General features: G+C 41.0%; 1 protein-coding gene across 1 annotated transcript in view; it reads right to left on the bottom strand.

Annotated features, from left to right (window-relative positions):
* The window catches only part of usp43b (ubiquitin specific peptidase 43b), a 77,892-nt gene that overhangs the window by 11,842 nt on the left and 49,936 nt on the right, over window positions 1-16,114 (bottom strand). Inside the window, exons 5-9 of the mRNA XM_008415457.3 lie at window positions 14,909-15,044; window positions 14,671-14,815; window positions 9,878-10,040; window positions 7,075-7,186; window positions 773-876 (exon numbers count right to left, since the gene is read on the bottom strand). Of these exons, the coding sequence (XP_008413679.2) occupies window positions 773-876; window positions 7,075-7,186; window positions 9,878-10,040; window positions 14,671-14,815; window positions 14,909-15,044 (660 nt within the window). The remainder of the gene's footprint in view (window positions 1-772; window positions 877-7,074; window positions 7,187-9,877; window positions 10,041-14,670; window positions 14,816-14,908; window positions 15,045-16,114) is intronic.

Raw genomic sequence — 16,114 nt, 5'->3', positions numbered from 1 at the left:
CCACCGTGAGCCATCAAATTTGCATTTGCAAGAAACGACGCGACGCTGAAACTTATTTCACAATCGCAGCGGAGACGCAAAAAGTCACAGTGGGGTTTGGTAGATGTGAAGAGACTTTGTCAAATTAGACAAGATATTCTAATTTCACTTTAGACTGATTATATTACATGTAGTTGGTAAAAAAAAAAAGTTTGGTCATGTCATTGCAGCGCTGAATTTTGATTGAATTTTTTACCTCTCACCTTTGACCTTAGTCTTGGTTTTGACTAAACAAGCACAGGAAGAGTAGTAGTAGTTCAAAAGACTATACTTATTTCAGATTTGATAGAGAAAACTCAGTAAATATGAGAAAATTTACTGCGTTTTCTAATGAACAGTTGAACAATGTATAGCACTTCATATGCAAAGAAAATGTTTGATTTCTTATCAACAGACAAATCACATATATCTTTTTAACATTAAGCATCTTTTGCATATTACGCAGTGAATAGAAACATAAAGGAAAGAGAATATTACAAGACTACACCACGATCATGTATGTTTTATGGAAAATTGTTTAAAAAAAATAAAATCAACAGCATGAGGGGATTGAGAAACACGTTGCAGCACGGATTCAGCAGGGAGCTAATCAACACCCAGCGATTCACTGCTAATAAGTTACATGTCGCTCTGATCCGCTCTGGCAGATAACGGAGTCAACACGCTGGACAAAACGCAGGAGCATGTCTGGACATCCAGCTCTACGGTGCATCGTGCGGTTTCAAACTCTCACCTGTCGACGGCGGGGTGGTACAGCGGTCGTCCGTCCTGAGGCGACAGGTAGTTGTGAAACGTGGATCCTCCCACCACGCGGATGTTGAAAAGCACTCTGATATTCTGAAAGAACACAACAAACACACGGTCAGCACACCAAAAAGCTTTGCTTTTCTGCTTCCTACGACAACTCTCGCTGCGTTTTCGTTCCCCGTAAAGTCGCGCAAATTGGAAATACGACAATGAACGGAAACAAAGCTCACGTTTTTCGATAAAAAGTTTTTTGCGCTAGGAGGAAGTGGTGAAATGATATGGAAACACTTTTTTCCAAGCATCAGCATTATTACTAGAGGAAGTGACAGAGTGGAAGACAGGAAGTGGTAGGAGGACAACCGCTTGCGTTAGCTGACATTAGCTTCTCAAAATAACTCCAAATGAAAACTGTGTGTAAATAGTAGTAAATATTAAAATGTCTACGCTTTAAAAACAGCTAAAACTTTAAGATAACGTTGATTCAGCATCCTGTGACAGCATCCTAGCCTATGTTCAGCTTTAGCTAATGTTAGCAGTTTAGTACATATCAAATTTAGCTCCCTCAATGGACAAAACTTTTGGATTTTCCATCACTTGGGCAACAGAATCGAAAATGATAAGTTGTAAGTGTTTGAAAACTGTTCAGGTAGAATTAGCTAAGCCACCAAACCAGCTAATGAGATGCAACCTGGAGGTTCAAACAAGCTAGCTCCACATTGAAGCTGACATTCGGATGAAGAAACCGCTGAAAGCCTTAAACAAGCTGACGTCTTCCTACAACCAAAAGGAAACTATGACTGATAACTTCACAGATCTTCTCTTCAAAAAATATGCATATAGAAACACGTTTTGCCTTCGTACTAAAGGCAAAACTTTCTTTAATCTTCTCAAACAGCCAAACTGTAGGGAACAATATCAAAATGGAGCACGCTGAGGAATTTCTGTTTGATAATAAATGAAATATTTGGACCTATAAATTTGTGACGTTGAATGTAATCTTTGGAAAAAAAAAAAAAAAACTGGCATAAATTAGGTCAAGCTTAAATTTTTCCCCATGGCTTGTAAAAACGTGACTTCTGGGATCAGAAGCTCTGTTGTAGGCTGATATGCAGGCAGACTTAGCAACCACTTAATGCAGAAATGTAGGGTTTTTTTCATAAAATCAAACATTTTTAAACTCTGGGATGTACTTAAGATGGACATATTTGCCGTGCGCAAAGGTTGAAATTAATGAAACGCTTCAAAACGGGGTTGGGAGTGTTAAAGCAGTGACGGCTTCCTGCCGCCGACATTTTGAGATCTTAGAAGTTACAGGAAAAAGTTTCATCGTGGAGTTTTATTTTTGTCCTCCGGCAGAAGAGTTTTGCCAACAAAAATATTAATAAGCCTCCAGACAATCAGCCTGCTGTCTCGAAATCTCTTCAGTTTGATTGAAAAATGCGAGCAGGATAGAAAATGAAAACACAAATAAGGTGGTAATGTCTCTCCTCCCCCTCTGAGGCACAGAGATATTACGCTATGATCTGCGTACGATGTAGGGATAAAGGCATGCTTTGCAAAATAATGAAACTGATTTCCTCTTGTTCTTCTCAGATCTGCTGTGTATCTGCCAGCTGGGATTGTTTCTCCATTCCTGGGAAATATTGATACCCAATGGAATATGCAACCCTTAAGGGAAAATGAAATAATTGTTAAACATCGTCTAACATAAACTGCTTGAACATCACTCAGGTTGTACCAAAGCACGTCAGGCATATAAATACATGTACTTTAAATTTCATAGAACGGAAAACTCAGTTCTGACAATAGCTTGCTGGTCGATCTCAAAGGCCAAAACATTACAGGGGCGGTATTATCTAAAATCTACTTTTTTTCTGTAGCTTTACATCATGTTCTAATGTTATTCCCTCATCAACAACATGCCTGGAGTGTTGCCTCGATTCTTTCGTGCGTGTTTGAGAAATCCTCTCGCCTCCCATGGCAACCACAATTAGTAAGGACATTTCTTTTAAATTACTATGCATACCACCTTTATAACAACTCACGTTAACAGTTTGTTGATTGTGCTCTGAGATGATTATTTATTTAGGGGGAAATGCTTACATTTATTAAAATTTCTATTGTTTCTGTTTATCTTGTCAATATGTTAAGTACGTTGTTAAGTTACAGCGAAGGTTTTCTCTGTATTACAATGCATCTCCACCTGCTTTTTCCTACTGAGGTGTTGCAGAATAGCATAAGCCGACCTAAAAGCCATCGCTAAGTGTGAAAATCTGGACAGCGTCCGGGTGAAATTCCTCTCATGCCTCCAGTCAAGAGAAATGACGGAGTGTGAGAAAATCCTTGGTTTTTGACTTTTGGGCCTGGAAAAATTGATTTTGAAGTTTCAGTGAAGGATGTTTGGAGGATGAAAACTTTACACAGGAATCCAAGGAAAATTCTATTTCAAATGAGTTTGTTTATTCTGGTGAATTTGAGATTTTGTCTCGTGGTTCCAGATGTCAAGCTAAGAAGAGCCGTTTTGTTTTTTGTCAATGTGTGTGACGGCCTGGAGGCTAGAGGAACACGGTGGGAAGTGCGCCATTCTGGTTCTGTTTTGTGACTTTGAACTGCCCTCTCTCCAATAAAACATTTCCAATAAGTTGATTTCAATTAAAAAAGCTACATATTTGGCCATATTTTCCCCCTTTGTTTCCAAGAAGACAGTTTGTTTAATAGAGCTGGACAGTTCAGGTGCTTTTCTTCAACATTTCCCCCAACATTTTCCCCCGATGGATTAGCATATTTTCAACTTCTAGCGTCTGTGGAGTATTTGCAAATAGTTTTCCCCCTGAATGAAATGCCGACTTTAAGGAAAAACATCAAGACTGAATACTGGCTCAAACATTTTTTTATGGGGTCAAATTTGGGAAAAAAAATGTAATCTTGTAAATTCAGACCAGACTGTTTTAGCTCAGCTTTCTGCTCTGTAATACCACCATTATAAGGTCATATTGCTTTTACATTTGCTCTACTCCTCACCTTTGATATCTTACTTAAGAGAACCTTTGCTTTCGGGTAAACCTTTCGTAATCTTCAGCAAAGATAAAAATGGGACGAAAAACACGACATTGTCTGACCTCAGATTAAGGTGATTTCACACCTACTAGTCTGGTAGACTCGGTTTGATTGGACCAATCAAAATGGCAACATCTGCTACATTTTCAGCTGGTGCGATTCTCTGTCACACTGCACTGTCAGATGAAAAAAGGCCTCTGTCTCCTTAAGAAGCGCCCGCTCTTTCTGAAACTCTGCCTTCAGGAAGTCATCACAACATGTTAACCCTTTAACAACGTTTTTGTCAGCGTTGCACTGAGCAGCAGCTCCTATAATGAGCTCAGCTGATGTGCAGTTCCACCAGGTGTTTGCTAATTGGTGTTGGCTAGTCTGAAGGAGCCAATAGCAATTAGCTGCCCTCGAAGGCAGGGCTAGGTTTCGCACAGCTGAATGGTTGCCATGGAAGATTAAAGGACTTCTCAAACAAACGTAAAAGAATAAATTCAACACTCCAGGTATTGAGGGAATGACATTACAACATGATGTAAAGCTAAAAACAAAAGCCAATTAGACATGATACTGCCCCTCTAATAATGTCTGTGGTGATATATCACTGCTAAAATAAAGCATGCTAAATTATGTTAGCAACAGTAATTAAAAAAAATGGCTGTGAAAAAGTCACATTTATGCTTTGGGAACTGCACCATCACTGAAACTAAAATGAGTTAAAAATCCACTTGGGAGAATAATTTGGTGTTGGAAAAAAAAAAAAAAAAAAAAAAAGCCACAGATCCTGTAGAGATGAAAGGTTTGGAGCAAACATCTGCTCTGAGCATCGCTCCCTCGCTGGCGAAGGTGTGCGCCAGCGAACTGATTACGCTTTATGAGCTCGGCTTTAATTAAACGGCTGACGGCGAGGGGCACAAAGACGATCTCTGAAGGAGTTTGCGAACACACTGCATCTGTGTCTTCTTTTCTTCCTCCGACTCGGAGGGCACGGCGAGACGCGGCCAGCATCATCCGCGCTGCATCTAATAAACGTCACCTGGCTTCACGCGCGATTACGATTCCGTTTGGCTACACGACCGAAACCAAGACACTCGCGGTAAAACACACAACCGTCTTCGTTGGGAGGAACCGAGTCTGTGAGCAAACAATGAATCTAAAGGGCCACTTATCTCCCGGGAAGTAAATAATTGATTTGACCACATGAGCGGCACGGCCGCCTCCGTTTGAATTTGCATTATTATCTCTCTGGTTTTACAATCTTGACAGCAGGAGTGGAAACAAAACAGCCCGTTGTTTGGTCGAGAGACTGACAGGAAGCTTAATTGAATTTCACTCCGTCGGAACAAAAGCAACATTCTACTCCGTAGCCAACAACGTCGAGAAACGTGCAAGAGAGATCGATGGTGTGATCAGAAATATTTGGTGGCTGGCTCAAATAATTGGCCACAGGTGTGTGAAATCCAAAAACGATGCATGCAGAGTGATTTTATAAATATTGTGAAATAAATGGGGTAGAAATCCATCGTGGTAGGATACAGGTGGTAGGAGGCCACCTGTTCAACACGGTGCTCCACTCCTTCAACATTCTGTTGTGTTTCACTCTTATTCTAAATCAGGTTAAATTAATGTCTCTCCTCAAAGTTCTACCCTGTAATGATAAGGTGGAAAACAAGATTTTTGAGTGTTTTGAAATTTTATAAATAAATAAAAAAAAGAAAGAAAAGGAATGCACAATTATTCACAGCTTTTTAATAATTTTAAGTATTAATATTTTGTTGATCCACCTTTGGAAGAAATAACAACCAAGTTTTTCTTTAATATGTCAGCCAACATCAACTGTAAATTTAGATTTAAAATAGGTTAAAAGAGTATTCACACCCCCTAAAGTGTTTCACTTTTAGTTTTTGGTTAAATCAAGACAGCATTTCAAAAGCTGCGTTTCCATTAACCAGCATCGCACAACTTGAAATTATGGAAATAAATTAGCTTAATTCTGTTTATTTGGATAGTTAAAATGTCTTCCAGTTCCACTGTTAAATATCCATCAGAATTGAAAGTTTTTTTAATCTATGAGAATGCTATCTTGCATTATTATGCCGTTACCATTATATTCATTGAAAAACACTCTTTATACATGATTCTCTGCTCCAGTCTCTGTTTGTGTTTCTGCGGCGGACCGTGACTTGGCCAGGGAACAAATCACCTGAGGCTACTTAGCCGCGCCGCTGAGAACCGCGAGACGTTCGGCGGCGGTGGCGGCTCTCTCCGTCTGCGGCTGGCGCTTCCCTTCCCACCGGGTTTACCCGGCGCCGTTGGGCGGACGTGCTTTCCTCTCTCTCGAGCCAATAAACCCGCTCAGGAACAGGTGCGCCAGCCGATGTGGCAGACGGAAACCGTGTCCCAGTCCAGTCGGCGCTCACAGCACACCCACACTCACACATGGACGCTCAATATAGGTTCTATCAATTTAATAGATGGATCATTATTTTACCCCCTCTTTTAATATTTAATATCCTGATTAAATTACTGCCATACATTATTTTATTGATGCTTTGAGATTTATTTATTTTTTACCTCATTTGCTGCCTTCTTTGCTTTAAGTGACAATATTTTAAGACTTTTTGCTCCTCAATGGTGACCTATTATGCTTCCTTGAACAGATTAGCATAACTCTACAGGCTGCACAACTTATGCTGATTACAATTTTTTGCACAAAATCGTGACAATGATATTTCAGGTCTGTTGTAGGGCCTCCTGTCACTTTAAATCCAAACGTTGAGTTGGCCACGCCCAAAACTCAATGTTTACAGTCGCACATGAAAACGGCTGCAAGCACAGAGGGCAATTGTACAAGAGTACGTCTTTGGAAAGCAGAAGCAGAGCCTCCTGCACAACCAACAAGAATGCAGCAATTGGTTTCTGAATATTAAAGTCAACAAAAAGTTTTTTTCCCCAGCAGCAATTTTACAGCTGACCAAGGGAACGGTGCTTCCCCGTCGAATTTGACTCAAACATCGGAAGGTTTTTGGATTGGATAACTTTCCAGACACCAAAAAAACAACAACATCGAGTGGATAAGCACTTCTAGAAGAAGTTGAGACCCAAACAGAAGCATAAAACTGTGAAATTCTCCCCTTTAAATAAATGCTTACCATCCATTCGGGGGAGAAAAATACAGTAGTGGAAGCAAAACAAAACATTTTCACGTTCACCGTCACATGAATACTGGTGTAAACCGGCTACCTGGGCGTGAGCGCCGTTGATCATCAGGTAATACAGCTTGCTGAGGATGCTCTGCTGGAGCTGGTCCCAGGAAATAGACCGGTCCTCCCTCATTAGGAACGGCGGCCCAAACCTTCCAACAAACATAAAAGGTAATCGATGACACAAAATGGAACAACCAAACCCACATTATCTGTGCTCGGTCATAATGATGCTCACGTTATTTTTTTATTTCTTTCTTTTATTAGTCATGCGCCGCACTGGCACACAGTTCTCATCGCAAAACGTCCACGGAAGGGCAGAGAAGGACGATAAGGAGGGAAAAATCATTTCTCAGAGATGACGGATCACATGACATGCCCATTATAACACACGTCTAATTGAGGGCAGCCGTCCCCAGCGTTCGGGGAGATTTATTATGATGAAACAATATGAGCATCCAGAACCATTCAGTAACCGGGCAGAAAGGGAGAGATGTGCATAACGACGCAAAGTTAATTTGTTTTATGGCAATATTTTTGCATTACGCTAATAACGCATCGTTATTGTTTTGTTTTCTCATCGTTTCTCGTTGAGATGCGACAACAGAAGCTGGAGTGAAGATGTGATTGAACGAGACGATGGCAAGGGTGGCAGACAAAAAATTCTCAAATACCAGTGAAAAGTTCATTTGTTTCTTTAATGTAACCAAAAAATGGGAAACTGGAGTGAATATAATCAACAGATTAATGACGTAATGCTGGGGATGGAGCTGGAAAACAAAAGGTGCAAATATGGTGTAATATGCGGATTAACTGCGCACAGAATAAAATTGTAGTCTTTATTTCTGTTCATTTTGATAATAAAGAAATGAAAATTATACTTTATGAGGTCAAAAAAGGATATTTAATCCAGAAATGTCAGCCTACTGAGAAGGCTTGTTTCTGTTTACAGCACACACGTTCAATTCTGATTCTGCTGAGGTATTTGGGAAGCTTCGTGCGCTTTAACAGAAACAGTCCAGACTTTTGTCTGCTTCGCCCAGACAAGACATGCACGATGTCTTGTCTGGGCGCAAGGTTGCATTTAGTAGTCCCAAAAACGTTCGTGTCTGTCGGCCCTTGAAGCCGCAGGACATGCTTTGTGCATTTCACCGACCCATCAGAGAAATGCAGCAGATCAGGCAATAAAGTCTCTCCTTACAGCCCGGGAATTCAGGAATGTGTGTGTCTGTGAGTGTGTTTTATGTCTTCACCTGCCTCCACGCAGAGAACGAGCACAAAAGTGTGACCGAAGTGAAACATCACAGATTCCATTCCAACTTTGGAAAAGAGACGATAAGAACGTTTGGAATTTTTCCATGTTAAAAACGCAATTTCACAGTTTAGAGATACGAAGAAAGTGGAGAGTTTGGTGCCGTTTTCTTTTCTTTTTTTTTTTCGGTAATGTACCTGTGATGTTATTCTAGAAAGATCTGGGAATGAAAACTGTGTGCGACTCCAATGTCATGTTCTTGGCTCGGCTGGGCTCTCCAGCTGTCATCTGATGAGGGGACGGGAGGGGTGTGTGTGTGTGTGTGTGGGTGGATTGAGCAATGACAGAAAGGCGTCTGAAGGAGAAAAAGAGATAACGGCCCTCGTGGATGGGAGCTAACTTTTCCACTGCGGTTTTGGTCATCTCGCCTGTATTGACCTCTTTGGACCGTGACAGTGTGACGGCATGACGGCGCTCCTCGTGGTGCCGGATGTTAGAGCTGTTGCTCGATTTGGAACCAACCTCACTGAGATCCACATTCATTTGAGCTTATTTTAAGATGGAGTACCAGAAATGCTTTCCAAGCTTCAAAGGGGAAGCAACATATGATGGGGGCTGGATTTAAGTTGATCAGGGTTATTAAAGGTGCAGTATGAAACTTTTATAAAGCTATGTTTTGTCACCATGTTGTGACAGTTTGGTATGCGACAGCTAGTCTGTGAAAATATCCAAAATCAAAATCGATGTCCTCCACCTCCTTCCTAAGCTACTCCAACGGTCTGCCAAAAATATGGTATGCACGGCTCCCGACCAAATACCACCAATCAGAGCCAAGAGGAGTGTCTTAGCGCTGTCCATCAACCTTGTGTACACTGCTCAATGTGCCAACGGTGGAAAACCTTCTCACCGTTACAGGAAAACCATTTATCCCCATCATTCGTGGCTATGCTAACTAGCCTTAGCATTTGAGGGAGGCTATGTTGTGGTGAACCAGCTGTTGCTCAGCAAGGAGCAAGCAGAAGTGGGTGAGTATGAGAGTGATTGACAGCGCTAAAACCCTTTAAGTCAAATTGTAGAGAACAAAATTAAACTTAAAAGAAAAGAGAATCTGTACTTTGGTGATTATCCCCCCCAAAAAAATCTATTGTCTAGAGTTAGATAATGTGCTTATTTCCCATTAAATGGTTATCACATTTGTAAGGAAAATCCATTCATGAGTTAAACAGTGTAATTGAGTAAATGGGTTGCACTAATGACCCTCTGTCTCCTTCTACTTTATCGTCTTCTTTCCACAGGGTAATAAGAACATCTACAACCTGTAGAAACTGTCTTTGGAGTTTAACATGCTTTTATTTCTAGGCGTTTTCTTTAACAGTTTTTTTTTTTTTTAAATTGGTAAGTCGATAAAGAAGATTTTGAAACCTGAAGATTACCGACAAGTACGGTGTGGAAACCTAATGCTGGCAACGTGAACAGATACACTTTTTTTTTAGGAGCTTTTATGTTCGACTTTAAACCCAAACTTGACATGTCTTCATTGCCTTGTTGTGGTTTCTAACCTGTTACTGAATAATTGGTTTAGCATATTTACCTTACAGTCTGCTGGCCTGTTCCAGCAGCATTGCACACCAGCAGCAGGATCTTGACTGGGACACCGTGGTTGAGGAACTCTGACGATAAGGCTCCAGAGGAAGGTAACCTTTGACCCTCAGGGCCGGAGGAATAAGGAGAGGACGGCAAGCTGTGATGATACCCTGAGTAAAGAGACAGGAGAAACAGGAAACGGTGTTTGGGGAACCCTTCATTTTTCTCCTTTTCACATTGCTTGCATAGATAAGCTCACAGCTCAAGTGCTTTTGTGAGCTCAGAGACAATGACCGTTGAACCTCAGTTAACACCTCAAACGAGGGATTGAGACAGATTACGAAGATACACAAATTGGCAAGACAGCAGATTCTATTTGAAGAACGGTGATTCAGTTGGGGGAGCAGATGGACCAATGGCGGCTTGCTCTATCAGTGGGAGGCCGTATCTGCTGCACATCCTGTCCTGGTGGGGTGCCAGGCAGCAGCGCTGCTTCCCTGCTCCCCATTGTGTCTCTTCCAGCGCAGAGGAGTGCGTCTGACTGAAAAGAAAAGCTGAAACGATAAGATCCCTGGGAGATGTGATGTCAAAGAAGACAAGCTTTCTTTGTCATCACAAAAAGCAGGCCAAAATCGGGTGTCAGCTCAAGAGAAGTTAGAGGTGATAAATGAAAACTTGTAGACACTTGAGCGAGGTATTGATCGACCGTGGCAGCTGTCCCTTCCTAAAACCACAATATTTTTATTACACGCCAATGATTCCCGATTCATCACTGACGAAGCAAACGCCACGGCAGAGGATCTCACAAACCACCAAACCTCTGTTGGAGCATGCTGCGTCTTGCCCACGAGAGAGAGTGTAATGATTATTATGCAGTCTTTCACTTTTTAATGTCTCTCTAATGAAGCGAGCGAGAAAATTTGCCTAATCATGTGCTTCCATTTACTTTGGCAGCAAACTCTGCAACAAGAGCAAATCACAAATTCCCAGTGAAACGTGAAGACACGACACTGACCTTTTGTCCTGCCTCATTAAGGATAGCCAGGAAAGCATGAGGACATTCTGTTAAATCTGTGACATAAGAAAATGCCACCTGAAAGTGGTAGAGCGCTGTGAGAACTGCTGTGAGCCTGAATGCTATGTTGTCCAGGGTTTTGACCTCTCCCATCATCACAGGCTATTAGATTGAGACGACTTCAAGGAACTTAATTGCAGAAAACCACAAACGTGGAAACCTAATTCAGGTTTGAGAAGACTACCCAGGAACAATCTCTGGGTGAAGAGTGCACCTGGTGGTTACACCTCAACTCTAGGGAATGTGTGAAGAAAAAGTTGCTCAAAAGTGAATTTATTTTGAGCAAGGCTCCTCCCAACCAGTAGGGAGGTGGGTGGGTGACCACTTCATGATGGTCCTACTCTGGGGATGTGGAACGTCACCCATAGAGAGGGAGGGATGGAGTAGGACGTCACCTAGGTTTTACAATTTGGAGGTTTTTAATCCACTGGGAAGGAATTTGGAAAGACTATTCAAGTGCATCTCATTAACATAGAATATCCTTAAAAACTTACATTATTTCAGTGACTTGCTTCACAAACGCTAGCCTGTGAACCACAGAAAGTCCTCGCAAATAGGTAGACTGTTCACCTGACCCACTGAATCCAACCATAAAGACAGTAAGTCATAAAATGACCTGCCTAAAGATGATGACAGAGTGTCCACAGAGTGCCGTATAACTGGAAAGACAAAGTGTTGTTGAAAAAGACGCACTACCAGCAGGTTTGTGAATCATAACCTATTCAATAGTTTGAGGGAAACTCACAAGGTGTGTGGACTTTGGCTGAAGTCACTCACCAAACACAGACGTGACCAGAATATGGGCTATGACCGTCGTGTTCTTTGTGTTAAGCCTGAACCAGAGATAACAACAGAAGTGTCTTAAGTGGGCGATAGAGAATTATTGCTCTAATATCTCTTTTCAGATTAAAGCAAATGATGCATTCCATTTGAAAAGTCATCCCAAAATCTGGATAAAGACTAGAGAGACACAGAGTCCAAACAGCTTCAGGTTAATGTTAAGGTTGGTTTCCATAGTTATTTGGGGTAGCGTGTTATCTGCCGGTGTTGGTCCACTGTGTTTTGTCAATCAACGCGGCAATCCACTAGGAAATGTTCTTTTGCTGACGAGCTCTAAGGAGATGCTGACTTCATTACTCTGGCATTTTCCCTGATTAATAAAGTGTGTGTCACATAACTCACTAGGTTGTGTTTGGCCAACAAACTTGTTGATGCTAATCTTGTTTTCTGGAAAGGCAGAGGACTGACTCTTGGTAGCTACAGGAAGCTTGTGTACACGTCTTACCTCCGTGTTCCCCCAAACTTATTTTAGCGTCAGACAGACGCCGGTGGAGCCACACTGAGTACAGTCATTAAGCTCGTAATTAAACACCTCCACATCGCAGCAACTGCGCCCACTTTGCCATGTAGGAAACAGAAACGGTGGTCAGGTGAAATTTGTGTCTGGTGCTTTTGCCACATGTACAGCAGAACAAATATTCATGTATAATTACGTCTCCTGAATTGGTTCACAGTCACTTTTAATATTTTTAATTAAATCAACATAACAGCACAGCCCCTGTGGCTTAGTCAGATTGATGTTAGTAAGGGTTTTATAGTTTTCTCAATAATGTGGCACGGTAAGAACACATTTTGAAGGGGCAGTATTAAGTATTTTCCAGGCACAGTGCCATTTCATAACACAATCAAATAGTGGGAATAGCTCGGCAAGGGCCTGGCGTCGAGTTCTGAAGGCAAACAAAATGTCGCAATGAGAGCTGATTTCAGCACTTTGCGTGAAGCATGTCGGGGCCTTCCGACAAACGGGAGTAGATAAATGGAAAAATGGATGGAAGGAGAAATCTGTTTTAGCAGCGACATTTCCCTTGTACGTTTTGCGAGTTAGAAATGCACAGAATAGAAATCTTGTCATTCCCGAGGTTCTTGTCTTTCACAAACGGCACTTTTTGAATTCTGTTCTCAAACCGTTTTGGGTTCTGCCATCCCATCACTGACTATGAAACAGCAGGAGACATTCTGAATTAAACCACATTATATGTAGAGGGAAGAGGATGAGCGAATACAAGTGGAAAGATCTTACAGTTACTCGTTTCTCCTCGACTCAGTCCAAGGATTATGACACTTTCTACTCCTTCACTTGCACACAAGATAAAATGCATAATATATCTGCATGGTTCTACAATAGAGTCCGTGCTTATAATATTTTCACAACATGATACCGGCATATAAAAATATCTACATTTATTGTTTAATAGGATCATCAATAGGATTTAATCAAAAACCAATTCATGGCTTTTTATGGATCATACTGTTAAAATTTAAACCACATTTATGGTGCTGTAGGCAGTTCAGTCAATAATATTGCATTCAATAAGTATGAAATGAATAAGATAATTAATAAAAAGGCAATAATTTATGCATGGATCAAACCTGGATCAAATCTGCATGATTTTTTGTGGATTGATGAACATTTACTCACTTCAGCATGCCAAATGCTTAAAGTGGCTCCAACAGGAGGGCAGTTCGACCCATTTTCTGATTAATTAATCTATTTAATTTGTAAAAGTAATTAAATTGTATAAAGAACAATGATTTTTCAACCCAATATGGCCTAATCTGTACATTTCTCACAACACCCCCCAAAAAAAAAATCAACAACACAAAAACTTGGACCCTCCGTTTGTGGCAGAGATAATAATAAACTAACACAATAAAGGCAGAGTGGCCAGAGGCTCTGCTGGGAACCCACTACACAGTTCTAATGAGACATTATTTATGACTGCGAGGGATTTCTTTTGCATAAGTCCACACTCTGCTTTGGATGGAGGAATCTGCTTGGCCCTCTTTTCATGAATAATGGACACTTCCTGATGTTATGTTAGAAACGCCAGCGTTTTGGAGGCATTGTCATCAGTTTTTCTCTTCTAAAACCAAGCGAGACCGTCTCCTTAGACAGAAGGAAAAGCATTCGAAATGCTTCACATCTTTCAATCAGGAATAGAAATGCACATATGCATTTTTTCCATAAGTGTGGTCTATTCCAATTCCTGCAACTGGATGTAAAAAAAAATTGATAATCAAAGCTGAGTTGTAAAGTTTGTACACATAAGCAATCTTTATCTTATTCAGAATAATCTTCAACCACAGATTTGTTTTACAAGCCTTATGCACTGTAAAAATTTACTTTGTAGGATATTAAAATCCCCCAAAATATGTTAGTTTATGGGGCATTTTCAAGGTGAATTACTTTAAGTGAGTGTAAAATCTTATGGGGATCCTTAACCCCACAATAATAAAGAAATAATCAAGAAACTGACAAAAACAACAGTTACCTTGATGTAAAACAAAAAAAATAAAGTAGTTCAGAAAATGCAATTAGTTATTCTAACATATTGTGTCCGTTTCTCTCTGAACAATATTACCAAGATCACATGAAGCCACACTTTTCAGATTTCCATTTGCACAACTTTTGAAAGCTACGTTTTTCCTTCTGCTTCACGATCACGCACCGCTTTGTGCTGGTCTGTTGTTTAAACTCTCTACCTAAAGTTTGTGGCTCGTAACCTGACAAAACATGACAAACTCCCAGGATTGTAATAAATACTTTTCAGGAGGCAGAGCTCAGACTGACAGCTGTCTGTGTGCGCCGTCGCCGCCGCTTTTTTTTTTTTTGTGACAAACAACTTTTAAGGTAAAAAACAGTCGAGCTCAGTTCCCACAGCTACCTGAGATGCGCGCAGAGCCCCCTCTGATGTAGAGCGGGGGCGCCTGAAAGGCGTAGATGACGTCGTTCTCGGCGATGCACGTCAGGTCGTCCTCGTCAAAGAAGGAGCGGTGGAACCCGGTGGAGTACACCTCTGTGAGGATCACCTGGAGGATGACACCGGCAGACACGCAGGAGACGGATTGCTTTCAGGTTCCTCTCACCACGCTCTTCCTGGTTCTGTTGTTTTCAGGAGTTACCTGGTCTGGGGAGAGCTTGCCCTCGTCCGCCACCATCCTCCTCAGGCAGGCCACGGAGCCGAACAGAGGCACGGCCATCCCGACCCGCAGGTACCGCTGGCCTTTGGTGCTGAACACCAGAGTGACGCACAGCGGCCTGACGGAGACAAAAGTCGAGAGAAAACGGGACGTAATGCGTCTTCCATTTTGATTCCTGTTCCCATTTTTTTTTATGTATTTCTTCTGATCCTCCCCTGCCATGAAGGGACAGAAGAAGGCATCCATAAATAAAACAATGCTTTTTAGCATAAATAATAAATAATTAGGACTCAGCTTTATGAGTGTGAAATAATGGGAGATCTCTGTTGCATTTTTTAAAGTAGGCAGCGCCTGGTTCTGACCTCTCCGGTGGACGAAAAGTCAGGAACAGATTGTTCCTTAGACAAAACCAACCAGCCAAAGAAATAAAAAAAGACATCAATTTTACAGAATGAGATAAGCAGTCTTTTTTCTTTTTTGCCATTTTAAATTATGAATATGATTATATGCATCAATGTAAATTTGATTTTGTTTAATCACCACGAGAAATCAATTACAAAATTATTTACACTTAGATAAAAAAACAAAAAAAAACATGGATTATGAGCTGAGGTTTTGTATCAACAAAAGGGTCTCTGAAATAAAAACAAAATTTATAAACCACACAAATTCAAATAAAAACAGAAGGGCTTATAAATAGTCGCAGCACCACAAACCATTCCTGCAGAATCGCTACTTCTCCTGAAAAGCGGCTTAACTGATCTGTGTTGTTGATATTTGGAAGCATTGGGGACAAAAAGCATGTTTAGATTAAAAAATAAAGAAAATTCACAGAGCATTTGATGCACATGTGCAGCATGTGGGGAAAGAAGGCCGCTACGTTTCATAAAAAGATGCTGAATGTAAGGCTAGCTGTGTCCTACTGGAGACTCTGTTGGTATTCCAGCGGCGGGAGGTTAATAAACGTTAAGAAGTACAAAGTCTGTAGAGTTGATAAAAATTGAATGAGGACGTGAATGACATGAATTTCGATTATAAAAGTAATTTTTTTCCCCAAGGTCACTTTAACTTTTACCCATTCCAAAGAGAGAGAGAAATAAAAAAAGACATCTCACTTCCACTACAAAAGAGGCTTAATAATTACATTCTGCACATCTTTCTCAGTTGAAAACTATTGGCGAAAATGCT

Source organism: Poecilia reticulata, chromosome 8, assembly GCF_904066995.2.
Source record: "Poecilia reticulata chromosome 8, P_reticulata-male-v2, whole genome shotgun sequence".
In the NCBI taxonomy this organism is placed as follows: Eukaryota; Metazoa; Chordata; class Actinopteri; order Cyprinodontiformes; family Poeciliidae; genus Poecilia; species Poecilia reticulata.
This window is presented reverse-complemented; position numbering and strand designations above follow the sequence as displayed.